We start from the raw sequence: 26420 nt of genomic DNA, 5'->3' as shown, positions 1-26420 counted from the left end.
CAAATGTAAGCAACCACCTTCACCTGTGGAAGCAAGAAAGAGAGGAGAATGGGGAGAGGAAAAGAAGGAAGAGAAAAAAGGGAAGCTTGGTGGTTTTGAGTGGGCGACAGAATTCGACTGGGACCGAAGAGCCGTAACCGCTGTTACCATGGCGATACGTGTCATACGGTAACAATACTCGGTGTTCCGCCGTTTGCTAGCCACAGCAGGGAAGACTGGAGAGGCTGGGGGAAGTGGAGCAACTGTCGAGCTGAATTTGAGTCTCTGGCAGACTAAAGTACATTATAACGATTGTACCAGTCTGTCCGGTTGACACATAGTCACGACTCACCACTGAATAGTGTAGTCGGGTGGTTCTGATGTGCTCTCGAGAAAGTCAATTGTCTCTATAATTCCACTACTTATATCGGGGCTCTCGAATAGGCCTACACCTCTCATGAGAAGCTAAGCACAGTAACACTGAAGTCAAGCCCAGCCACACCCATCATCCGCGGCAAAGCTGGCAGCTGTCAACAAAATGGACTCTGGATTATGGATTCTGGACAGTTGAGCATGGCATCTTGGAAAGAAAGTTGAAAGACCAGATTGATATCGGCCATGGCAATACACGGCATGTGATGGGGCCTGGACGCTGGCGTCCTCTTGGCCGTCCAATCACTGAATTGACAATTACACGCGTGGGACACACCAACCCCAGAAAGGCAAGATCCGGTGCCAGGGCCAAAGAGCAACGGACTGCGGACTGAAGGACGGGTCGTCGGATACTGTAAAATCGTGGGCGAAAAAATAGGTAAATGACACCGTGGACGGAGAGGAATGTGCAGTTGTACATTCAACATTGTACTACTGAATCACGGATATTCTTGTATGAGAGGTATCGAACTCGGCCTGTCCTCCGTAAGGCTGCTCCTTGGTTCCCCAGACTCTCAGTCGCCGGAAAGTCAGGATATGTACACCGAGGCTTGGATTGACGGGCGGTCTTCTGCAGCTTGAAAAGACGTGCCGGTGACCGCGAAGGTCTTAAATGGAGCCATTGGCTATTCTGGTCTACTGCAATAGCAGTCTCTATTCCGAGAGTCAACTCGAGTGCTGTCCACAGAGTTGTCCGTGTCTATCACACTTGGTCTCATCGAGAGACAATCCGGCGCAGTCCTCCTTGTTGACATCAAAGATGGCCGCAACAAGAACTGCGGAGCAGCATGCCGCGATGCAAACGTCATAAGTTACTCATTTCGAGGAGGACACTCGATACCGTCAGGAATACCAAGAATTACAGGACCACGTCCCGTAACCCGGTGACCACCCCCAGCTGAGCCGAGGCGTGCCGACTGCGTGTTCCGCTGCGGCCCAGCGGTCGACCGCCAATCAAACCCGAGGTGTTTCGAAGGTCTCTTTTCCAGTCCGTTCCCCCTCAGTGGTGCCCACGGCCCACAAACCGAAGCGGACAACGATTTCGAATCTCAAACCTCGAGCCCTTTGGCCCCAGCTGCCCCTTGTGCTCCACTTGGGCTCACAAGTTACATCCGCAATCGGCACTAACGGGTTTTTTCCTCTCCATCACTCCAACGACGACCATTTGGAGATACTAGCAGCCCGAACTTCAAGATGGGTGCTCTTCGTAGAATCAAGACGAAGCGTCGCACAAGGTATGCGCCTGCGGCTGCGTCGATGGCCTTTCCACCTCGATGATGATGAGATCGCTGACCACCTGCGCAGAGATTACGACCAGGTCCTGGCCGACCTTGATTCCCCGCGCCACTTGTCGCAATACAAGGAGACCAAGGATGTCGAGGATCTACCGGGATTAGGACAGCACTATTGCATGGAGTGCTCCAAGTGGTTCGAGAGCGACTACAACCTCAAGGCCCATATGAAGGGCAAGAATCACAAGCGCAGGTGCGTGGCGCCTTGAGTCTCATCCTCTCCCGGTCCGCGCCGGATTGCATTGCGGTCGCTAATCAGTTTATTCTTCATCGTTAGACTTCGTATTCTCAAGGAGGAACCTCACAGCCAGAGAATCGCTGAGGCTGCGGTCGGACTCGGTGCCGCGGATAATGTCCAGCGTCGGCAGGACGACAACGTGGAGATGAAAGATTGAGCTGGACTCTGAACTCTCCAAAATTTCACCACAGCTCTCGCCTGCCCAGAGGAGATGGCCCTCTAGCTACGGTCTCTTGCTATGAAGACCACTACGGCCTTATACTTGACCGTTGCTGAGCCCACAAAATCATGCGCCATGAGTTCTATTTCTCAATGCTTGCATCCCGCTCCACGACTTTTCTTTTTTTTTTTTTTTTTTTTGGCGCTGGTGGCCAACTTAGTGTCACGTGATATCTGTCGATAGATGTGCCGATGCCCGGCGATTTTCACCTGTCTCCCGGCCGATGGATCCATGGATGGAAAAAGTGCCGGCATCGGCTCGCACCACATGCGCGAAATTTATTTCCTTGCGAACCAGCGTCCGCGGTGATACCGAGTAAATACTAAAGAATGCCCAGACAGGTGTACCAGTTTGCCAGAATCAAGTCTAACCGTAACTGGATTTCGGTCTACAGCATTGTGACAATTGTGGAAATGGTGGTGGTCGCGGGTGCTATACATTGTCACATTCTAAATCCTAAGGTCCATCTTCATGATCTCACACTAGACATACGAACTATTCATCCTTCGACACGTAGATGATTGGTGACTGGCGCTGGCGCACTCGCGGCACTGAATGCCTTCATCAGCCATTCATAGGCAGCCCACTACGATTGAGTATCAGTCTCCTGATTCTGCTCGAAGTTCCATGCATGTGGGGTACCTGGAGAGGAAACGTACCTGAACAGCGTTGACAATAAAGGCTCGAATGCTGCAGATCCCGAGGCCCCGATAAAAGGCACCCACGCCCTCGGCCCGATAGACTTCACGGGCGAGCTGCATGGAATTCAACGTCGGGCGGCAGGCTCGCAACAGGACCTGACCCTCTGCGTTTGCGGAGAGAGGTGGCCTTTCTTGCATCGTCTGCGCCTGCAGACGAGTCTTGATCATGTCCAGGGGAAAGACAGACCCCCAGGTGACAATGCCCGCAATCCCACCGCACAGGAGAATCTTCACAGCGGACTGATGGGCGCTTTCGTTCTCAACTGTCATGAGTCGTTTGCATAGTTCGTAAGACCAGAAGCTGACCATAGGAAAGAGAGTGTGTGTGTCAGTCAATCGTTTGCGCATGACCGGGCGAAGTCAACGGGTGGGGGAATGGACTGGATCCTCGTACTAAAAACCGTAACCGATGGAATCTCGCGCACTGGTGATGGCGCCTCCATAGTACAGGCCTTGCAAGCCTCGAGTACGACAGATGTCTTTGGCGACAGTCCAGGATGAGACTTCCGGGCGAGAATCCAGCTGCGCTCTACACTTAATAAACTCCGTGGGAGAGGAAATGGACCAACTGGCAAGACCGCCTGCGGCGCCAGCTATCCAGATTTTGTAGAGAGGGACGCCGTCTGGATTTGTAGGATCTACTAGACTGCTATCCATTACCTTCAAGGAGCGATTATACGCAACGAACAGCAGAGCATTGAGAGCGCCATAGCCAAGAATTGGTGCGGCCGCGCCTGAAACGTGGGATCGTTAGAAACGTTGGCTTCCGTAGCAATGCGAAGCTCGAAGTTAGATATCTCGAAAATTTCAAGGCGACAACTGACCTCGCACCAGGGACCGAGCTCTCTCAACACGGCTCAGCTGTGATTGGCCGGGTACCTCTCTTGATCGGCCAGCTTGAAGTCGGACTTTGATCACATCCAGAGGATTGCCAATGATGATCCCGAGAGCGCCGCTGATGTATCCAGCCCAGAAATCAGGAGACATGGAGCTTCGATATGTGATGAATGTGCAAATGTCCAACCCCGCGAACTAGTCGGCAACCCCCAACTTGGCTGACTTACTCCATAGCGGGGGGGCCGCCATGATAACAAGGTCACGTGCACACGCGGCACTTTGGTGCTGTAGGCAGACGCGAGGCATGAACGAGGCATGAGCGCGTCGGTGGCGACTCCTCCAACAACATAATATTTTCAACTCTAGCGGACCATTCATGTTCTCACAGGGGGCGAATTGTACAGTTTCGTCTTCCTCGTCCGCTCAGCTCTCGTCATTTACTATCTGTGATGTATGAATCCTCCGATCCCTTTGCCGCGAGCCGAGAGGAAGACTGACTCACATGCGTGACAGGTATCGCCCTCGGCCAGGCGCTACTGCGGACGGCAACGTCAAGACTCCATTACAGCCAAAATCCGTGAATGTGCTGGATCGCCTCATTAAACCCTTCAAATGTCCCGGTTCCGCAACACATACGCGAGTATCCGAAAAACCGGCAAGGAAGAGAAGAAAGGTGAACTATGCAGATGCCGATGGCAGCGTGGAAGATGGTGCCGAAAAAGCGTACACAAATGACGACCGGCTGGCGCTAGCGACTCGAGAAGTGAACAAATTCCCCGTCTTCAAGCCAAAAGACTCCGATACAGCATTCAGACAGAAGTTCAGGATCCCCTTGGTCAACAAGGACACCGGTGAATACAATGCAGGACGAGCAGCTCCTACCCTGGGCATGCGACAAGGTGCCACGTTTGTGGCGAAACCACTGCACGACCCGAGTGGAGAGTTTGCAATCGTTCTATACGACCCGACTGTTGATGATGTTCCTGAAGAAGTCGAATCAAAGGCAGAAGAGTCGAAGGAGTCCGCTGAGCCCAAGTTGGACGAGCCTCTAGTACATAAAAGCCTAGCAGATATATTGGGCATTAAGAAGAAGGTTGAAGGAAGGCCAAAAGTACCTGTTGTTATTGATCCAAGACTCTCAAAGATCTTGCGACCACACCAGGTGGAAGGAGTGAAGGTAGGAGACAGTTTCACCTAAATGACTAGATGCCCGCTGACTTTCTCTACCGGGCAGTTCTTGTACCGTGCTACCACTGGACTGATTGATAAGAATGCAAATGGTTGCATCATGGCAGATGGGATGGGTCTGGGAAAGACAGTAAGTACTTGAAATGTTGTTATTGACAAGGAGCCTGTGGACTGACTATCTTAGTTACAATGCATCTCATTAATGTGGACATTACTCAAACAAGATCCAGAGGCAGGAAGGACGACAATACAGAAATGTGTAATCGCATGTCCATCGAGTCTGGTGGGTAATTGGGCCAATGAGTTGACAAAATGGCTTGGCAAAGATGCTACCACGCCTTTTGCCATTGATGGCAAGGCGTCCAAGGCTGAGCTTATTTCTCAGCTCAAGCAGTGGGCTATTGCGTCGGGGCGGAGTGTCGTCAGACCCGTGCTCATTGTATCCTACGAGACACTCCGCATGTACGTCGACGTTCTCAAGGATACTTCGATCGGTCTGCTTCTGTGTGACGAGGGACATCGCCTCAAGAATAAAGAGAGTTTGACGTGGATGGCCCTGAACAGTCTCAATGTCAGTCGCCGCGTGATTCTGTCCGGCACGCCTATTCAAAACGATCTGTCGGAGTACTTTGCTTTACTCCACTTTGCCAATCCCAATCTTCTGGGTTCGCAAAATGAGTTCAGAAAGAGATTCGAGATTCCCATTCTTCGTGGCCGAGATGCGGCAGGTACCGAAGAGGACAGAAAACTGGGTGATGAACGCTTGCGAGAGCTGTCCGCCATTGTCAACAAGTTCATCATCCGCCGCACCAACGACATTCTATCCAAGTACTTGCCTGTGAAATACGAGCATGTGGTGTTCTGCAATATGGCGCCTTTTCAATTGGACCTCTACAACCACTTTATCCAGAGTCCTGAGATTCGCAGTCTGCTTCGAGGCAAAGGCAGTCAACCTTTGAAGGCGATTGGAATCTTGAAGAAGCTCTGCAATCACCCCGACCTGCTGAATCTCTCCGAGGATCTTCCAGGCTGTGAGCACGCGTTCCCTGAAGATTATGCGCCTCCGGAAGCCCGTGGGCGTGATCGAGACGTGAAAACCTGGTATTCCGGCAAAATGATGGTGCTGGATCGGATGCTTGCCCGAATCCGACAAGATACGAATGACAAGATTGTGCTCATCAGTAACTACACCCAGACCTTGGATCTTTTCGAAAAGCTTTGTCGATCGCGTGGATATGGCAGTCTCCGATTGGATGGTACCATGAACATCAAGAAGCGAACCAAGCTCGTGGACAAGTTCAATAACCCGGATGGCGAGGAGTTTGTTTTCCTGTTGAGCAGCAAGGCCGGTGGATGCGGTCTCAACCTGATCGGTGCCAACCGGCTGGTGCTATTCGATCCCGATTGGAACCCGGCTGCAGACCAACAAGCCTTGGCTCGTGTCTGGCGTGATGGCCAGAAGAAGGATTGTTTCGTCTACCGATTCATTGCCACAGGGTCGATTGAGGAAAAGATCTTTCAGCGTCAATCTCATAAGCAGTCGCTATCTTCTTGTGTTGTTGACTCTGCCGAGGATGTGGAGCGCCACTTCTCTCTTGAGTCGCTGCGAGAGCTCTTCCAGTTCAAGCCCGAGACTCGCAGTGACACGCATGACACATTCAAGTGTAAGCGCTGTCGCGAAGACGGCACACAATTTGTCAAGGCTCCGGCAATGCTTTATGGAGACACCAGTTCCTGGAATCATTTCGTCAACAATGGGGAGAATGGCCCCTTGGCCAAGATTCAGGACCTGCTCATCCGCCAGGAGACCGGGGAACGGGATGTGTCATCGGTGTTCCAGTACATCAGTCATTAGATAGATAGACATAATAATTCCTGATGCAATGATCATAATGAAGCAGCCTTTATGAAGTCGATATTGATGTTTACGACGCGAAGTGACGCGGAAGAAACCCCACAGTTTGCTTCCTGCAGAACCCCTGCCCTTTCAAGAACTCACAACACGTGCCTCTCTCCTCAGGTGTACGATGCCGCCCTTATAGGTAAAAAGCACCTTTGTATTGACACTTCTATTTGGTGCATCCAGCCCTCATTCAGATCACTTGCGGATGCTCTCTAGTCGAGCGACTTCCCGATTCACCTTGCAGCTTCCAGTCCACTTGGTATATACGCGGCTACGGATATATCTCGAAGCTCGTAAGGTAGCGCGCACTTGGTTTGGAACCTGGGACGAGTGATGCACTGGGCAATAAGTTCCAGTCATCGAGACTGGTCAGAGCTTGCCAATATCCCCACTCGCCTTGACATGATATATACAGTAATTCTCATCCTTTCAGTCATTGAGATCAGCATACGAGCACTTGGTGGCTGCATGCGTGCCTGACGCCGCAAGAGCGATAAGGTTGGACCGCAATCCGGGCGCGCAATCAATGATTGCCGTAGTACCGATACGGAGTTCACACGAGCGCTAGTGAGCTCTAGCTCAAGTGGATTCCACACTGCTCAAAATCCAGATCAACAAACACAAATAACAAGGACCATATCAACCTCCAGTTTCAGACCTAAGTTGTCCGATCGCTTTCCAGATACCATTCTCAGGGGGTCAGCATTGGCTCCGAGACATCTGATTCAGACCAAGTCAAGACTTCCAGCCATTGCTGACTTACGTCATACGCCGCTTTGACTCCTCAGCATCTCCGCGTTGACAACGCACTCCCCCACCTCGGAGCTGTTGATTTGATCGTCACAAGGAACAACTTGAGCACAAAGCCGTTCGAACGTCACAACCTTCTTCTTATACAGCACCTCAGAGCTTGATCGGATCTGTGGTCTGCGACGAGAGGACGCTTGAGCTATACCATTCCCACAATGACCAGTGCCTAGCCGGCGTATTCAATAGTTATCTTCTCCAGATCTTGGAGCGATGGATAACTCAATACAGCGACTACTCAATGACAAGCTCTATGACAAGAGGAAGCAAGGAGCTCTAGAGTAAGAACCGAGCCATGATGATACTTTTATCGCTACACCGCCGCTAACGAACCGTATCGCCTTCAGGTTGGAGAAGATCGTCCGCGATGCCGTTATCAAAGGAGACTCGGAAAGGATTGGAAGGATAGTCGAACAGCTGTGCCACGACTATGCTTATGCTGTACATCAGCCTCACGCTCGAAATGGAGGTCTGATTGGATTGGCAGCTGCCTCGATCGCGCTAGGATCAGTGAGTCACCCTGTGGCTTCGAAACCGACAACCGTCACGAGGTGCTAAATAATGAACCTGTTAGGAAGGAGTTGCACAGTATCTGCGAGAGATTGTACCGCCGGTCCTAGCATGCTTCACCGATCAAGATGCACGAGTGCGCTATTATGCCTGCGAAAGCATGTACAACATCGCCAAGGTGGCCAAGGGTGAAGTTCTTGTCTACTTCAATGAGATTTTCGATGCTCTTTCCAAAGTACACAGACTTACCTAATATTCGCTGTATACTTTCACAGAGGCTAATCATCTGCTTCTAGCTTGCCTCGGACTCAGAACTTTCGGTAAAAAACGGTGCGGAGCTCTTGGATCGACTGGTGAAAGACATTGTGGCTGAATCGGCGGCCTCGTACGTCTCAGTGCTACAGCTGTCAGAGAAAACAGCAGCCGATTCAGAAGATGCAAACGACGATGATCTCCCGACCGCGTTCTCGCTGGCTAAATTCATCCCGCTACTGAAGGAACGAATCCACGTCATCGGCCCATATACACGAAATTTCTTGGTGTCGTGGTTGACACTTCTCGACACCATACCTGATCTTGAGCTGGTCACATTCCTGCCTGAGTTCTTGGAAGGCCTGATCAAATTTCTGGGAGGCCCTCACAAGGAAGTCAATGTTGCCACTCAAGGCCTCTTGGAGAGATTTTTGGGGGAGATCAAAAGAATCACGCGAGTGAAGAAGGGCCTTGAAAAGAGCCAAAAAAGCCAGGAGAGCCGTAGGCGTTCTGTGACGAGCGACACTGTGAGCTCCAAAACGCGGCAGTCGGTTGACAGCAATGGAGCTGATGAGGCGGAGAAAGACGACGTTGCCGTGGACGATTCCGCTGCATCAGATTCCTTATTTGATGAAGAGACGATGCAAGCCGACGGCGATTGGATTCCTGGGCAAGACGTGCAAATAGATTTCCCGAAAATTCTGGATATTCTCGTCACCTTCGTGGACACCTCATATGGTAATTGTGTTCCGCTTCCCTGATCCTCTGCTTACTGTCTGACTCACCAATAATAGAGGAGGAAATGCAACTGACAGCGCTTCGCTGGATCGATGCATTTTTCGAGATCAGTCCCGAAGACATTCTCCCATTTGTCCCTCGGTTATTGACCCAAGTACTTCCGGCAATGTCAAGTGGTGCAGATTCTGTGCGGCAAGCAGCAAATCGCCTGAACAAGTCCTTGCTCGAATACATATATTCTTTATCAGACGACGATATCGAAGAACCCGCTCTTAACCCATCAAAGATTCCTTCCTTCACCAACAGTCGCGACAGCATTGACAGGAAGATGTCAGACATCTCCGCGTTTGACCCTAGAAAGGCGGGGCAGGAGTCTTCAAGGGCTCCAACACCTCGCGACAGTATTATTTCAGCGCCGCCTCAGCCGGTAGACCTCGACTATGCAGCTGCAGTCAACTCCCTTACGCTTCAATTTTTGAACGAGCATGAAGCCACTCGGGTAGCTGCGTTAACTTGGCTGATTATGCTACACCGGAAGGCCCCGCGTAAGGTCGTCGCATTCAACGATGGGACGTTTCCCGCATTGTTGAAAACATTATCCGATCCAGCAGAAGCTGTTGTGACAAAAGATCTGCAATTGTTGTCTCAGATATCGCGGAATAGCGAGGACAGCTATTTCACATCCTTCATGGTCAACCTGTTACAATTGTTCTCGACCGATCGACATCTGCTGGAAGTTCGCGGTAATTTGATCATTCGTCAATTGTGTTTGAATCTGAGTCCAGAACGAATCTATAGGACTCTGGCCGACTGCCTGGAGAAGGAAGAGGTAAGATATGATTACTTCCAGTCAGTAGCGCGATCATGACTAACAAACTATAGGACCTCGAATTTGCTAGCATCATGGTCCAAAATCTGAACAACAACCTTATCACCGCGCCTGAACTATCTGACATGCGAAAGCGATTGAGGAACCTTGACACAAGGGTGCGATATAAATCCTAAGAAACCTGTGACTATGGACTCGGAGAACAAGAACTGACACGGAAACTTAGGATGGACAAATGTTTTTTGTCGCCCTGTTTCGGTCCTGGTGTCACAACGCCGTGTCGACGTTTTCTTTATGTCTCCTTGCGCAGGCTTATGAGCAGGCTTATAACCTCTTGCAAATCTTGTAGGATTAAGCTACTTTTGGTGTCGCAAGTCGTCTACGTTTCTGACCATCACAGTGCTGAACTTGAAATGACCGTCAATATGCTCATCCAGATTGACAAGCTGGTGCAGCTCCTTGAATCACCCGTGTTCACATGTACGGTCACTAGACAAAGTCCTCCTCGCTTATGTACATGCTAACCTCCATAGACCTCCGTCTTCAACTGCTCGAACCCGAAAAATACCCCTACCTGTACAAATGCCTCTACGGTGTCCTCATGCTCCTGCCCCAGAGCTCCGCCTTTGCCGCCCTCAAGAACCGATTAAACAGCGTCAGCAATATCGGTTTTCTCCATGGTGGTCCACGCAGGTACGCAAATGAAGTTCCCACTGTCCTTCCCAAAGGTACTCCTCAATGTCCCAGGCCACACGTACTTATGAGTCACATTAGCACATCTCAAACCACGCCGTCCTTTGACCGCTCTTCCGGAACCCGGCTCAAAAGTCGGGATGATATTCGCTGGACCGAACTCCTCGACAAATTCAAGGCTGTTCAAGAACGAGCACGACGTGCACAGGCTGCCCAACGACACTCAATGGACCCTACTGACTCATTGCAGAATCCTTCGCTCAGTGCCGCGCTATCTGCGGCAACTGCTGAACGGACACGAGACCGACCTGGCATGCCCGATACCTCTCGTGCAGGATTACTCGGTTCTATTGGCACTGGTATGGGCTCCATGACTGGAACCTCCGGTACAGTGGGAAGTATTGCTCGTGGGGTAGCCGAACCCAAGCCATCAGGCTCCTCATCGCTTCTCAGTTCTGCCCACAAACACAAGTCGAGCCTGCCTAACCTGGGCCGTCTAGGCATCGGCGGCCGTAAGTCGAAGAGGTAATGTATCGGATGGAAAGACGGGAGATGCCATCTGATAATGTAACTAGCTTTTTCATCAGTCACTGCAACAACCTAGCGAGCTTTATAAAGCATGGGTACGCCCAAGGCTCCGACTTTTATCAGCCTCCACTGTAGTTGAAAGAATCGTGTCGGCGTCGCCACGCACCACGTTCTATCAGCCTAGTAGATGCTTCTATACATGACTTGACGCTGACCGTGAACGCGCTGAGATTGTGGTTTCCAGGCACTTTCTCGTTCACACATAACGCCCCCCTCTCCCTCTCCATTAATACCGTTACTTCCTTCTCCCTATCTTGCAACCATTCAATCCTCCAAACACTTCTGTTTCCGTACTGGAAGCCCTCCCAACCTAACACCGACACTTCCGATTTGATTGACCTACAGTCATCTACTTACTTTCGCCATCTCCAAACTGCGAAATTCTATAATTTTCGAGTCTCTTACTGGATACTCACATCTAGCCTACCGTCCTCTAGGTATTTACAGATCGTTATCAACCTCAATCCACTTGGTTTATATTTCGTTTGCCCTCGATTTCACACCACTTTGAACCCACTTCACTCCAATCACATACCTATGACAGACCGGCAATCATCCAGCTCACATCATTATGGACCGCCAACTCACCAAGAGCGTCTCGACCCTGAAGATCAATCTCACCGCAGCTCAGCGTGTCCTGTCGTCTTCCGAGTTGCTTAGCCGCATTCTATTCTGGGATGCTCCAAGCCACAAAGCTGAGCTGTGGGAGTACGATTGGATATTCCCTCGAGACCGCTTCATCAAGTACGCCTTGGTCAACTCGATCTGGTTCCACGAAGCAATGCGCTTCGTGTGGTGGAACGGCCTGTCTGTGGCAAAATTGGGCGCGCTCGACAGCATGGCTCCCCTGCGGCGGGCGTTGTACTTGAAGTACGTTGTGCAAGTCAACTTTCACAACGACTCGCGAGGCCAGTTCGCCAGTGTTCAGAACCGAATATGGAGAGGGCTGAGGTTCCCTGCGCTTCGCGTGGCAACCCTCCATGTTCGTCCCGCGCAGCGATTGCTTTCCCTGCCGGAGATTCGCGCTCCGAATCTAGAAAAGCTGACGCTTAAAGTTGTGGCGGCATCAAACCTGCAAGATCCCATCGCTCTTTGCGATGAGCGGACAAGACAGAGACTCACTGCGCGTATCGCGGTAAGTGCTTCCGCGATCACACAAGGACATAAGGTTCATTGTAATCGAGTGATTGAAAATGACAATGGATTATCATCATAGAAAATGTTCCCTCACCTGCGCAAGATGACAATCATGCTGCCACGAGGCACCACATTAAAGCCCAGCGATGTCCAGCATCTCCAGGAATCGCTGCCAGGAGTCGATATCAGCATTGGCTCTGCAGAATTGGAGTATGAACATCGAGGAAACGAATTGTCCCTGGCTTGTGCGAGCGGAGTGTCTCGATAGGAACTGCTTCCACAAGCAAATCTCTCGACGGGAAAGGATACTGTTGCTTATTGTTTTGAGAGAAGGACAGGGTGCCTGACATGATAACTGATGATATCGTTGATTAATGACGTAATGTTCTATTAGCTTCCGATTTTGTACCAGCAGCCACGGCGTTTTGCTCTTTTTGGTAGGCTGCGTAGGTAGTTCTATGCAGAGCCGAAAACTGCACACGGAAAGAGAGTGTAGGTTCTTGCTTTGACATTGAGTCGTTCTGCCTCGCACAGGGAAAGTCACCAATATCAATATCTGATGCCACTGCTCTTAACGCCTAAATTTTATACATGATGCAAGGAGCTCTGCCCGAGAAAACAACAAGATTCACCTCAAGTACACAAAGAAGCTGCCATCAGATTCCTACAAGGCTCTGGAGTCCGTGCGCTCAGTCTCTTTGATCTCCACCGATCCATCCTTTCGAATCTCGGCAACGCTTTGTCGAATGCCCAGAAGCTCTTTGTTCAACGAATCGACTGTGCGTGAGATCTCGGTCTCTGTGGGGGTCGCTTTCCTGACTTCATGTTGATCTGGGCGGATACTGATTCCTCGAGGAGCATCGGCAAGCTCAGTGATCTGACGTTCAGAAAGAATGTCGTTCACTCGAGGCCCACGGGACTGCATGAGAACAGTGGCAGGTCCATCGAATTGCAGGAACAGCTGTAAGGCAAGGGTTAGTCATCGACAACCACAGCTGTGAATGCGACTGGGTAACTCACTCTATCACCCCAGAAGGTCATTCTAGACCATGTCCTGATCCTGTGGAGGATACTCATGGTTTTTTTCCAACCCTGGGAGGCCGAAACGTCACGTACAAGCTTGCTTTTTTGAAGCAGACGTGGGAGGCTTTTTAGGCCAGGGACCTGGAAGCTCAAGGTTGTAGATTTGAAGCGGTAAGGGCGAGGAGGGTCGGAGGACATTGTATAGGCGACAACATTGCTATGCAGAGAGACCAAATCAGTATCAACAAGATCGCTTCTCAAAACCATCTAGCAGAACTCACCTGGGATGCACGATGTATTGTTCGCCCTGTTTCAACTCCACGGAGTAGACCTGGCCCTGGCCTACCAATGCGATCAATCCCCGACCTGTGACCGCCGAGCTTCCCCAGTGCGCCATGCTCTGTATTGCAAAAAAATTAGTCAACCATAGCACTCCTGTGCTCAAGTTCAGAAGACGTACGAGGCTGGTGTCTATCGTTGGCTTGATGGACAAGGACCGGCCCGTCCATGCTAGCAGAGCGCGTCTCTGGGCGACCATCCAGTCTACCGAACCATTGAGGTTGACCACGGCAAATGAAGTTGTTGGGGATCGAACGGATATAAGGGCTGTCACAGGGCTGGCAGAGGAGACCTGGAAAGGTGTGAGCTAGGGCCGTGCAACCACCGATTTCTGCATATTGAGAGATTTACCTTTTGGTATAAGAAAGGCACTCCCAGAGGAGCTCTGCGAAAAGGCTCGAGCACACTCAACGTTGAAACAACCTGGTGCGCCCGTAAGAATTAATGCCCCTTCCGACTCAGAAGTGCTCTGAGATGACATACATTATCTGCCTTGCCGCTCAATCCCACCAACGTTCCACGGCGCGTGTACAGGTTCTGCGAAGCCGACAAGGACACCGAAAGCAATGAGTACGGAGCGCCAACGACGTCGAAGCGTGCATCTATGGCAAATCATTTAGCTGGCTTCCCACAAGACAAAAAATCATTTCGAGTCTCGAGTCAATTTCTCTTACCTCGCGATTCAGCGAAACTGGGTGTGCCGGCCAGAGGCAAGTGGTCGCCGTTGACGGTAGGCTCGGCCGATGGCGTCGCACGAATTTGAACAAATCTGACCTGTCGGTGGACTTTAGGCACAACTCGGGTCCAGGACAGAGTCCGGGCCCCTCGCTGAAGCGCTGGACTCATAGTGTCTGAATGGAAGATGTGGAGCGCAAAGCTTTGTCGGGCTCTACGTCAGTCGTTCCTGGAAGCTCGCAAGGGAAAGCAGGCCGGGAAATTGTGGCGCCGGCACTCGTGGCTGCGGCCAGCGGCGAAGCGGAGATACGACCTAACACCACGCCCGCATTTAATGTTCGATTGCGACATCCTCAACTTGCCTCATTAGAGAGCATTACGCACGACAACGGCGCTTGTTGGTTAAGAGCGGGTCTCACTATTTTCTCGTTACTTTTGATTTCTTCACCTGTGTCTTATCGGTTGGCTTTGTCCCTCTCTATCTGCTGCTCTATTTCCGACTCTCCGCACAAGACCGAGGCTTTCCTTCGAAGCCGGCAGCTCCCACGATCGTCCTTTGAACGGATCCGTCGCAAGAGTACGAGCGCACGCAGTCCCGCTCTGCCACCCTTCAATATGCAACTGTGACCTTGTCAATTGCTTCAGATATCACTGAGTGGTCACATCATCTTGCAATTCGCAGCCATGCTGCTGAGAGCCGCTCGCGCTCCATCTTGGCGCACTGCGCCGCGCACACATCCGAGCTTCGCCAGCCGGCCACCGTGGATGATACCAAAAAATGCCCTGCATCGAAGTATTCGGCTACAATGGTTTCATTCGAGTCGTTTCTGTCAAAACCAGTCGACTGATGGCAAGGATCCTTCCTCTGCTCGGAACAAGGCTCCAACCGCCGTCACCGGCTCCGACGTAGCTGGCGCAGCTTCCTCTGAGAAACCTGGTGGCATTACGGCTAAAACAGCCCCGAAAAAGGATTTATTGAGCGAATCAGCTATCGCGAACAAAGATCAAAGGCGGGCAGACTGGGCTATAATGCGTGAAATGGCCAAATATTTGTGGCCCAAGGTACCAAATTGGCTCCTTCAACCGGCCCATGGTATATAAGGTTGACCACATATGATAGGATGACTGGGGCACCAAGCTCCGAGTTGGCACAGCGCTCTCGCTACTTGTAGGCTCAAAGGTATGTAGACCACAAGGAGGCCCATAGATGTCTGCCCTCTGTCTTACTCTGTCTTACTCTGTCTATCTGATCGAAGTTCGCTGACAGCGCATGTAGGTTCTTAATGTTGAAGTGCCTTTCTACTTCAAGAATATTGTTGACTCGATGAATATCGATTTCGCGACGCTGGGTGGGACGGCGTACACTGTGGCGGGCTCCATGATCATTGCATGTAAGTCATGAGGCTTGAATGACTGTAACGAGCCAATGCTAAAGTTGTTGGAACAGACGGCGCAACCCGCATAGGAGCAACTGTGTTCCAAGAACTTCGTAATGCAGTCTTTGCCAGTGTTGCCCAGAAGGCGATTCGAAAAGTCGCACGGAATGTTTTCAATCACCTCTTACAACTGGATCTCAACTTCCATCTGTCACGTCAAACTGGTGGTCTCACTCGCGCCATCGATCGGGGTACCAAGGGTATTAGCTTTTTGCTCACCTCGATGGTCTTCCACGTTGTACCAACTGCTTTGGAGATTTCTCTCGTCTGCGGAATTTTGGTAAGTTGTTCCACTGCTCCGATTGCCAATGATTGGTGCTCCTGTTTTAGATGACTTTTCTTTGCTCATGCCTCTCCAGACCTACCAGTACGGTTTACAATTTGCAGCCATCACAGCTACTACCATGGTGGCCTACACAGCATTCACGATTACGACCACTGCGTGGCGCACGAAATTCCGACGACAGGCCAACGCCGCCGACAACCGCGGTGCCACCGTTGCTGTTGACTCGCTCATCAACTACGAGGCTGTCAAATATTTCAACAATGAAAAGTTCGAGGTCGCTCGATATGATAAGGCTTTGAAGCACTACGAAGATGCATCCATCAAAGTCACTACATCGTTGGCTCTTCTCAACTCTGGCCAGAACATGATCTTCTCCACTGCGCTGGCTGCCATGATGTATCTGGCTGCTGACGGGGTGGCTACCGGTACCCTCACCGTGGGCGACTTGGTCATGGTCAACCAGCTCGTCTTTCAACTCTCCGTACCGCTCAACTTCCTGGGGTCCGTGTACCGTGAACTGCGCCAGTCTCTGCTGGATATGGAGACTCTGTTTAACCTGCAGAAGGTGAACGTGAACATCAAAGAGAAGCCAAACGCTCCGCCTCTTACCCTCCGAAAGGGTGGAGAAATTCGATTTGAGAATGTGACTTTTGGCTATCACTCCGATCGTCCGATCTTGAAGAATGCGACTTTCACCATCCCCGCCGGCTCGAAGTTTGCCATTGTCGGCCCCAGTGGATGCGGTAAGTCTACCATTCTTCGCCTGCTCTTCCGCTTCTATGACACCCAATCCGGCCGAATCTTGATCGATGGCCAGGACGTGCGTGATGTGAGCCTCGACAGCCTTCGACAGGCTATTGGTGTCGTCCCGCAAGATACACCGCTCTTTAACGATACGATCGCGCACAATATTCGCTATGGTCGAATTGATGCTACTGATGAGGAGGTTCGACATGCTGCCGAGCGCGCTCGAATCAGTGAACTGATTGAGCGTTTACCGGACGGGTATGAGACGGCGGTCGGCGAGCGAGGCATGATGATTTCGGGTGGTGAGAAGCAGCGATTAGCTATCTCCCGATTGTTGCTGAAGGATCCGCAGCTGTTGTTCTTTGACGAAGCGGTAAGTGGCCCAGAGAACTTTCCCCGCATGTTCTCACCCCTTCGATCCATTCCTTCCTTCCTCTGAATCTCCCCGGTCATGCACATATGAACTGACACCCGGCTCCCATTGATCGATCTAGACCTCGGCATTGGATACATACACCGAGCAAGCCTTGCTGCAAAACATCAACAGCATCCTCAAGGACAAGCGGCGCACCAGCGTGTTTGTGGCGCACCGACTGCGGACGATCTACGACAGCGACCAGATCCTGGTACTCAAGGATGGTCAGGTGGCGGAGATGGGATCACACCGAGAACTACTGGATCTGGAAGGAGTCTATGCGGAGTTGTGGAATGGTACGTTTCGACTCTGTCATTTGCGTCTTGGAGCATGGTTGCTAATTTCCGGGAATAGCTCAGGAGTCGAATGTCGAGGATGAGGAGGGAGAAAGTAAGACGCGAGGAGAAGCGTGATGTATAGCGGAGTGCAATAGATCCTCTGTGAATAGAATGTGTCTTTATTCTGCTGTCAGCACTCAGCAGTGCTCGGGGACAGTCGCTTTCCGGGGTATTTGTGAACGTCCAGCCTTACTGTAGTAGGAGGAGGAGGAGGAGTAGTAGTTAGCTCTGAAAGTGCCTTATCGTAGATTTAGACATGAATCGTGGCGAGTCTGGTGCCACGACAGCGGACGGCCCTGCATGGGCTGGGGAACGTGGTACCTTGGGGCCCTAGTAGGCTACTAGGAGGGAAGGTAGGTACTAACTTAGTACTACTGACTCGCACAGTGCACAACTGCACACTATTGCATTGTTGCGGAGAGCTTCCCGCCTTCTCTGGGTGTTGCAAGGCTCGAGGCACTACCTACGTTAATAGAGTGATATACCACCTACTTGTTGATGTACGGCATTTAGTTATGTAGGTAGTAGGTACCTACTAACTTGCCTAGTACCACCACCTAAGTTACTCAGGTACCTAGTACCTCCCTAGGAGTAAGGTAGTACCTAGTACCCACTAGTCTAGCTGTACTACGGTACTACCTTAGGTAGTTGTGTAGTTCTGTACGCTTATCATGTTTGGATGATTCTGCCGACTCACCACCGAGGGACCCACAAACCCACACATCAGATAGCCTCTCTGCCTTCTCATTCCTTTCACACCAATCGAGTTGTGTTTCACCTTCCTCTTTTCCTTCCTGTAGATCGATATCTACCAATATATCAGGTACGGTACCTGGACAAAAGACCACCACTTGTTGTTCGGCCGTCTCGATCCGGGCCGGACGACAGGGATTGAATGTGCCATCATGTCCAATGATGTTGACGACCGTCAGCAAGACGTCCACGCGATCAAAGTGAAACATTGAACGGACGCACGGTCTCTCTCTCTCTCTCTCTCTCTCTCTCTCTCTCTCTCTCTCTCTCTCTCTCTCCCCAGTCTCCAGTCTCCACTGTCGACCGTCTTCCAGAAAGGGGTGTAACCACCCTCGTCCGGCGTGGACTCCGCGTGGCTTTTACAAGAGTTCGTTATCGGTCGAGTCCATTCCACAGGAACCGATTAAACGCGGGAAGAAGGGGGAGTCCTGGTAACATGTAGCACTCCCGGTGACTGTGTGACTGGGTGACTAATTTGGTGGATCTGGTGCCATCACTCAATAGCACATCATTTTGGAGAGAAAGAGAAAGAAAGGAAGAGAGAGAGAGAGAGAGACCGTGCGAGATAGGATTCAATATTGTCTGATATGGCGCGACAACTGGAAAATCAGACCTTTGATTCTCCCGACGGGCAGAAGTTGGATTTCTCATCGCTAGCGTTGTGTTAGCGCCAAAGTAGGTTCGTCGGATTTGATGACGGGTGCGGGATTTTAGATGATAAATGAGATTATTCCTCCCGTCGGGTCGAAACATCCACCTGCTATATAGTGCTGTGCAACTGGAGGTGTGAATTAAGATGACGACTTCTGGTTGTTACTGGTCTCAAGTGGTCAGGGAATTATGCAGAAGCATGCTGTCGGATCACTCAGATGAGATCGTGGAGAAAATGGGGAATGGAAGACACCAGTCGGGGATACTACTACCACCACTAACTAATTACTACTCACTACTATTGTACAACTTGGGTCCTTGTGAAGCCGGCCGAGTTCCCCCCCCCCCCCCCCCCCCCTGGGCTGAATTACCACAAATGGACTAGTGCCGGTTCAAGCTCGCGAGTGGGTCGAATTTCTCATTTGCGTCTGCCACGCGAGCAAACGTTCGTGCGTCGGTTCTCTTGGCAAGTCCGGCACGAGTCCTCCAGGTACTTCTGCAATAGTCCACGATTACCGTGATCTCGGGTACGCTCCCTCGTCCAGATGTCCATGTCCTCGAGATGCGGAGAGAGGAGAGAAGAAAAAAAGGAAAGATCGAACCTTTGTGGAAGACCGTCCCTCCCTGTACACGACCATGTGTACCATGTGCAGATTATTGTTCAACTTTGAACAACACATGTTCGTCCCGGAAAAAGGCCCTTCGGAATTGGACCGTGCTCTGTTGAAGGCGAATAATTGCGTATTCTTCATCCTCGATCGTCGGGGACTTGAGCACATTCCTGTCTTGCTGAGCTCGTGGCTACTAAGGTATACACTGTATAGTATATAGTATATACTCATCGCATATTCATGATTCCATACTGTACCCTTCTCCACGTCGCTTTCTACTCAGTTAAGACGTCAAACGATCGCACACTTCAGTACGGTAATTGACCGACGACTGGGAGGGTTGACCTTTGTAGTCATGAGTGTGACTGTGACTGCTGTCCAACCGGCAGGACCAGACTTCCAGAGTTCCAGAGTACAGCGTTTCCCTCTTCTCCAGTGACAATCGTCCGGTACCTGGACAGTCGCAAGGGGTACCCACCGCTCCCATCCACCGGGACCAGGCAAAAGGGACTCGTCGGTCTCGATCTCTCCACAGTCCTCTCTTCTCGTCCAATCTCGGAATTCAGACTAAATCACTGGATTTGGCCGCAAGCCACTCGCTCTTCCCCTCCAAAAAGTCACTTCCCGTCGCGTGTGCCGACGCCTCGGGTCACTTGACCCAGATCTGATTCCAATTCCCAGGACCACACCACACCTTTTCCATCATTCCGGGCAGTGTACGACACTGATTTCCACTCAGACACACTACTCCTGTACAGGCTACAGGCTACAGGCGACAGACGACAGACGACCGACTCCGAGACCGTCCACACGCTCCCTAACACACGCGCGCACAAACCCCGTCCCCTGCGTTGCTCCTGCTCCTCCTTCCTTCCTGGACCCTCTCTCCCTCTTCCTCCCACTCTTATCTTTTCCCCTGACTACCGCGGGGAATCAACCGTCAAGACACATTCCTTCACAGCCCTTGCGTCCACCGTGTCCCGGTGCAGCTCTGCCACGTTCTTGACACTGCAAGCGCCTCTCCCCTCCCGCTCAATTGTCCGGAGCGATCCCCAGTGGCCATCTCTTCTCGAGCGCACTTCGTAGTTCCAATCTCAGTCCCACTCCGCCTCGTGTTCCTTCACTTCTTCCGACGCCATTGCTAGGCCACACGCGCGCGCTTGGATCCGTGCCTCCACTCCGCGATCGCAAATCAACAACGGGGCCATCTTGTGCAACCCCCCTCTCTCCCTCCTTTCTGCACATCATCTCTTGACGCCATTACTCTTTGCTTGGGGAACAGTTGCAGCCAACTCCATTTTTACGACTCGCGGGATTGAAGAGGTTGACCAAAAGTGACGGGTGAGTCCGAATCCGGTCAATCTGACAGATTGGCCCGTGGGGAACCAGCATCGAAGCATTCCGAACCAAAAGGCTAAAGTGCCGTGCATGACAGTTCTGCTTGCGACTGTTGGATTCCCGCTGCCGGCGACCGACACCTATCAACCGTTCGGTCTGCACTAGGAAAACCAGACTCACTGCGAGGTGACTGGACATTAAATATTCACTATTCCCCGGAATCCATCCTCGGGACACAGCTATCTTCGTGATTGTCCCTCCGTCGTTCCCGCATCAACATTCACCATGGGTCTGATTGACAAATTGCAAGCAAGTATGTCGCACTCTTGAAGCATGCTCATCTCCCCTGCGTCCTAGATCACACGGGCTAACCTGGTCTTCCCCCCCCCCTCTGGTACAGAACTCGAGCTCTATCGCTTGGAGCAGCGATATGCACGTCGCAAGCATCGCACCACCTTCTCCACAGGGGCACAGTACGTCGACGGCGAGTACGTGTATCAAGCCGGGACCAAGTCCCCGACCAGCACCGGCTCCAAGTCGTCAAGCGGCAGCTGGCGCCCATCTGTTCTGCGCGGGACGCAGGACTCGCGCTGGAGAAGGTGAGACATGATGATGCGATATACATGACTGCCATTACCGATGATGCTTCTTGCAAATATATACAGTCGACCGGTCAAACTTCCACCCGGTCGACCTCGACCAAGATTTGACCTACTCAAGCGTGATTCAACCACCCATCTTTTTTTTTGTGGAAATTGACCTTCCTGGCGACTTTGTCGGTCGACTTTTCGGATTCTCAGGAATCAGAACCGGAGCGCATTGCCCGTTCCAACTTATCCCGCTCCCTGCTCGCAACGTGCATACCAAGAGCACCAGCCTTTGCTTACCTCACTTCTTTACGACCTCGACCCCTCCAGCTACTATTGCCATGTCCGTCCCATGAGAATGGTTTCCATCTTCTTCGCCCTCTTCGCCGCCTTCGCCACTGACCCTTTTTTTGTTCCCGCGCCGCCACTACTGGATTATGTGGTCGCTCATCCTCGCGGCTCTGACCGTGGTCCGAGCTGAGGATGAGCGGGGGGTTGATTAGATTCTTCTTGGGGCAATGTACCCTTGTTTGTTCCGGGGGCACACCCTCTTCATCGGCCTTGACCCATGAGAGGAGCTGCTCGACGTTGTCCTTTCCGTTCTGCACGACTCCATCGGTCGTATCGGGGATTGCCCGTATCTTTCTTCGTTTTCCCATTCACTTCTATCTGCATTGTGCCATGAGCATGGCGCCTTCTGTCTGTTTCGCTTCCCTTCTTGTGACTATATATTCTTCACCTTGCATTGGAATCCATAGCAGAATCGTTTGATGATCTTGATCAATTGTTGACGGTCCCATACTATGATAGGCTAGTGAGATCGATCATCTCTCTGGTGGTCCCCGTCTTGATGCCGAACCATTCGACATGATAGCGTTCCATCAAGTCGAAGCTTCGCGCGGGGGGAGGCTCAAGACACCTGTTTTGACTCCAGCCGAGATGCATGAGTTCCCTTGGTGCCGTAGTCGATCTGGCTTAGACTGGCAATCACCGAAAACATAGATCAAGATTGGACCATCTGCCGAGAGAGCTTTCCCCATGCGTTCTCAATCGTTTCTTTCGTTGGCGAGTTGCGGGTCGGGTACTCAATCATGCTCCTCTGTTGATCTTTGAAACGGGCTGATGAAGCAACGGTCCATTCCAACTGACGATCAATTCCGCCCTAAACGTAACTCCTTGGCTGGTCCTTCTTGCACTTTGGATTCTGATTTTTTTTTTTGATCGCTCGCAAACGACGCAAGTCACGGGACGGCTACTACCTCCCGCTGCATCGTGCCGTTCAGTGTTCTAGACTTCCGCTGGAGGTCCCTCCGGTCCGCATCAGACATGCCAACGCCCACCTCGACTGTCCGAGAAGTTGAAAACTGCCCGTGTGCAACTGCCCCGAACTTGAGAGAAAGAAATGTCACAATCATCCTTTTTGTTTCCCCGTTTGACAGGGTCTCTTACCTCCATCTGGCATCAAGTCATCGTCCCTTCTGGCCGCCGGGAGTCCGAGAGACCGAGACCGAACAAGAGTTCAGCCCAATTGGGACTCCGACTTGCAGGCGGGCCGGATCTAAGCGACGCGATTCCTAAAGAGGAAATTCCTGGACTCGGCCATCCGATCATCTACTGACGAAGCCATTTTATGATTTTAGTAGTACTGACTACTGAGTACTGCTACTTAGTGCTACTACTCGTTATTACTGTAGTAACTTGGCAGTACTTCCAAACGGCGATGATCGTGGTAAGACTCAGCTGGTCCTGTACGCATCACAAATGGAGTACCGAGTCAGTAACTGCAATGAGCCACCAAAGAAAAATCAGTCGACGTATTTCTTGTCCATGGATGCTTTAAATGTGGAGCCGAGCTTGACTTTCCCTCCGCGGTCCCGAAGAATATGGGGCACGTTTATAGATTATACTACGATGAGCCTACTACTACTACTATTGTAGTCAGAATGTCAGGTAGACAGTTATACGGCAAGTGGACGAATCAGTCATCGGATGCGCATAGACGCATCTGACAATCGCAGACTCTTCTTTCTCGTTCCCACTTGGGCCCCCGACCGGGAACGACCCTTGGACTCGACCAGACGGACTCAGTGACTCGTCCTCTTGAATGATGGGAGGAGTGGATTCCGTCGTCCAGTGACAGATCGTCCATCTTGTTCCAGACGCTCGTTGGCAGCGGCCACTTGGCTAGTCAGCGACAGGACTTGGGGGATTGCGTGTCGGAGTTTAGCCGTGGACGCGATGCCGAAGGCGCGAATAAGTCCGAAATGGGGATGGTGTTGGGGGGGGGGGTTTTTTTCTGCTTCTTCGTTTCTCTCTCCCTTATCAATCACCCTTTGAAGGTTTTCCGTGCATTTGATTCAGTACCCCTGCTCGTTGTCTCTTTGAGAACAGAATTTTCTGCATTTTTCTGCACCATCAATATCGGGGGCAAGTTTCGACTCATCAGTCATCTACGGTTTGCATGTGGGGGCAGCCTATCTGGAGGTTGTTCCTGATACAAATACAAGAGCCTTTTCTCATTCATTCTCGACGCCCTCTGGTAATCGCATCTATCTTTTCTGTTTCCTTTCCTCTTCTCCCGGCGATCGACGTCATAGCGAATCGTTCTGTCTTATAGACTTGCCCATTATGTAAGTTGTTCCAGCCTTCTCGGTCATCAAGTGATCTGTTCTTACAGTCTACTGGGACGTGCGGGGCCTCATGCTGACTGCTAGCTTCGCCCAGATAAGCCCATAGACAGTATAGACTGGACTACAAATAGAAACACCCATCATCAATTGGCCGCGCTGGATTAGGTCAAATACTCAACAGTCCCTCTCACTTGGGGGCCGTCTGTCTTGACGAACACACACCCACCATCGACGTGGTTCGGTTCCAAGACTATACAACGTCCGCGAAAGTGGTGACCTCTGTCGAGTTGGCAACCGGAAATACATAGATATTCAAACCCCCAAAAATGAACGACTTCCATCAAGACCCCGTGGGAGCTCCCTCGATTGCCGATTCCACCACTACACGGGCACTTTCTGAGCACTCCACGCCATCAATCGCCAACCAAACGCACCACGATATGGAAAAGGGAAAGCCGACCACTCAACCAGTCGAGTCCCAACATGTGCCTGAGAAAGATGAGAAAGCATCAGAAAAGGCCGCAGCAGGCGACCCGGCTCTCGCTGCCGCGCCAGGCCCGGGACCTCCTCCCGACGGAGGTGCAGAGGCGTGGATGTCTGTTTTGGGAGCCTTTTTTGGACTGTTTGTGAGCTTTGGATGGATCAATTGTAGGTGGCTTGTCCCATGTCTTGCTCAAGTATCATGCTCGGGAAGCTTATACAGTCTCGATCTTTACTTTGCCAGGTATTGGAATCTTCCAAACGTATTACGAGACCCACCAACTTCGTGATTTGTCCACCAGTACCGTGACATGGATTACTTCACTGGAGACATTCATCATGTTTTTTGCGGTAAGCCTGGGAATACCTTTTGGACTCTGCTCCGGGTCTAGGTGACCGTTCCCTCTCAAAGAAAACCCTCCATGTGTCTGACCTGCTCCTCCTCTCCTAGGGTCCCGTGTTTGGCACCATTTTCGACAGCTACGGCCCCCGAGCCATCCTTCTAGGGGGCACTTTTTTCCACGTCTTCGGCCTGATGATGGCCTCTCTTTCCACCGAGTACTATCAATTCATCCTCGCCCAGGGCATCTGCAGTCCCCTGGGCGCAAGCGCCGTCTTCACCGCCAGTGTCAACTCGGTCAGCACATGGTTTGCCAAACGACGCGCATTCGCCCTGGGCATCACGGCCTCGGGATCCAGTCTGGGCGGAGTCATCTTCCCCATCATGGTCTCGAATCTCATCCCCAAGGTTGGATTTCCCTGGGCGATGCGAATCTGCGCCTTCTTGATCCTGGGGATGCTGGTCATCTCCAATGTGACTCTTAGATCGCGGATCAAGCATACGAAGAAGCCGTTTGATATCATGAACTTTGTGCATCCCTTGAAGGACAAGAAGTTTATGATCACGGTGGCTGCTTGTTTCTGCTTCTTCTGGGGCATGTTCTTGCCGTTTACCTTTGTGATCACTCAGGCCCAGCGATATGGCATGTCAGAGCACTTGTCGGTATATTTGATTCCCATTCTCAATGCAGCCAGGTATGTGAATGTCATCTCACCTTTTTTTTTTTTTTTTTTTTTAAAAAAAAAAATAAGAAGAAAACAAAGAAAGAAAAACAGTAATAAAGCTAACTGTTTCCCCCTTGTTCAGTGTCTTCGGCCGCACCATCCCAGGCTACCTCGCGGACCGAGTCGGGCGATACAACATCATGATCTTCTTCAGCTATCTCTCCGCCATCCTCGTCCTGGCCCTCTGGCTCCCTTCCCGCAGCAACGTGCCCGCCATCATCTTCAGCGCCCTGTACGGCTTCAGCTCCGGGGCCTTCGTCTCCATTGTTCCGGCCCTGATCGCCCAGATCTCTGATCTGCGAGAAGTCGGCGTCCGCAACGGCACGTGCTTCGCGATCATCTCGTTCGCCGCCTTGACCGGCACCCCGATTGGCGGAGCCTTGGTCCCGGATGTTTTGACCGGGTCGTATACCAGGTTGCAGGTCTTTTGTGGGGTGGTGATGATGGTCGGGTCGAGTCTGTTTGTGGTGGCGAGGGTAGTTGTGGGCGGTTGTAACTTGAGGAAAAAGGTCTGAGAGCGGAAGTCCTAACGGGCATTGAGGAGGGTGAGTGGTTTCGGCCATGCTTTTTGTATAGAAACCGCCTGTTGAGGATATACCCATCTCTTTCTATTCACAATGTTAAACTAGTAGATATCATCATTCCACAGACCTTTCTCCACATTGACACTATGTACAAGACCAAAAGAAAGCGTCATGCTCC

General features: G+C 51.5%; 9 protein-coding genes across 9 annotated transcripts; 7 read left to right on the top strand and 2 right to left on the bottom strand.

The window, feature by feature from the left end:
- Positions 1–1605: 1605 nt before the first annotated feature.
- On the top strand, positions 1606–2098 carry N7539_006402 (putative C2H2 finger domain protein; the record flags this gene model as incomplete). Its single annotated transcript, XM_056936004.1, has 3 exons — positions 1606–1646; positions 1717–1896; positions 1981–2098. The coding sequence occupies 3 exons, from the start codon at positions 1606–1608 to the stop codon at positions 2096–2098; spliced, it is 339 nt and encodes a 112-aa protein (XP_056788928.1).
- A 562-nt stretch (positions 2099–2660) lies between these two features.
- N7539_006401 (uncharacterized protein) lies at positions 2661–3849 on the bottom strand (the record flags this gene model as incomplete). The annotated part of the gene is made up of 4 exons (XM_056936003.1): positions 2661–2747; positions 2821–3163; positions 3257–3596; positions 3687–3849. 4 exons carry the CDS (start codon positions 3847–3849, stop codon positions 2661–2663), a joined length of 933 nt encoding a protein of 310 aa, XP_056788927.1.
- A 352-nt stretch (positions 3850–4201) lies between these two features.
- N7539_006400 (DNA-dependent ATPase RAD54) lies at positions 4202–6742 on the top strand (the record flags this gene model as incomplete). The annotated part of the gene is made up of 3 exons (XM_056936002.1): positions 4202–4876; positions 4934–5017; positions 5072–6742. The coding sequence occupies 3 exons, from the start codon at positions 4202–4204 to the stop codon at positions 6740–6742; spliced, it is 2430 nt and encodes an 809-aa protein (XP_056788926.1).
- A 1068-nt stretch (positions 6743–7810) lies between these two features.
- Positions 7811–11148, top strand: N7539_006399 (VAC14 family protein; the record flags this gene model as incomplete). The annotated part of the gene is made up of 10 exons (XM_056936001.1): positions 7811–7878; positions 7945–8107; positions 8172–8342; positions 8404–9097; positions 9154–9926; positions 9980–10084; positions 10153–10271; positions 10327–10406; positions 10460–10619; positions 10701–11148. The coding sequence occupies 10 exons, from the start codon at positions 7811–7813 to the stop codon at positions 11146–11148; spliced, it is 2781 nt and encodes a 926-aa protein (XP_056788925.1).
- Positions 11149–11778: 630 nt separating this feature from the next.
- Positions 11779–12612, top strand: N7539_006398 (Protein VAC14; the record flags this gene model as incomplete). Its single annotated transcript, XM_056936000.1, has 2 exons — positions 11779–12342; positions 12424–12612. The coding sequence occupies 2 exons, from the start codon at positions 11779–11781 to the stop codon at positions 12610–12612; spliced, it is 753 nt and encodes a 250-aa protein (XP_056788924.1).
- Positions 12613–13008: 396 nt separating this feature from the next.
- On the bottom strand, positions 13009–14552 carry N7539_006397 (AIM24 family protein; the record flags this gene model as incomplete). The annotated part of the gene is made up of 7 exons (XM_056935999.1): positions 13009–13305; positions 13353–13584; positions 13649–13767; positions 13828–13998; positions 14058–14129; positions 14190–14308; positions 14381–14552. 7 exons carry the CDS (start codon positions 14550–14552, stop codon positions 13009–13011), a joined length of 1182 nt encoding a protein of 393 aa, XP_056788923.1.
- A 513-nt stretch (positions 14553–15065) lies between these two features.
- Positions 15066–17654, top strand: atm1 (ATP-binding cassette Fe/S cluster precursor transporter ATM1; the record flags this gene model as incomplete). The annotated part of the gene is made up of 7 exons (XM_056935998.1): positions 15066–15443; positions 15502–15561; positions 15658–15772; positions 15829–16097; positions 16177–17223; positions 17345–17576; positions 17620–17654. Coding segments are annotated over 7 exons (2136 nt in total), but the record flags the coding sequence as incomplete, so codon positions are not given.
- Positions 17655–21241: 3587 nt separating this feature from the next.
- N7539_006395 (uncharacterized protein) lies at positions 21242–21559 on the top strand (the record flags this gene model as incomplete). Its single annotated transcript, XM_056935997.1, has 2 exons — positions 21242–21269; positions 21357–21559. The coding sequence occupies 2 exons, from the start codon at positions 21242–21244 to the stop codon at positions 21557–21559; spliced, it is 231 nt and encodes a 76-aa protein (XP_056788921.1).
- A 2940-nt stretch (positions 21560–24499) lies between these two features.
- Positions 24500–26233, top strand: N7539_006394 (MCT family MFS transporter; the record flags this gene model as incomplete). The annotated part of the gene is made up of 4 exons (XM_056935996.1): positions 24500–24821; positions 24898–25004; positions 25105–25688; positions 25801–26233. The coding sequence occupies 4 exons, from the start codon at positions 24500–24502 to the stop codon at positions 26231–26233; spliced, it is 1446 nt and encodes a 481-aa protein (XP_056788920.1).
- Between the last annotated feature and the right edge of the window lie 187 nt (positions 26234–26420).

This window comes from Penicillium diatomitis (genome assembly GCF_028827545.1).
Source record: "Penicillium diatomitis strain IBT 30728 chromosome Unknown utg000008l_segment0_segment0, whole genome shotgun sequence".
Classification (NCBI taxonomy): Eukaryota; Fungi; Ascomycota; class Eurotiomycetes; order Eurotiales; family Aspergillaceae; genus Penicillium; species Penicillium diatomitis.
The sequence above is the reverse complement of the archived record's forward strand: the minus strand, read 5'-3'. Positions and strand labels throughout refer to the sequence as shown.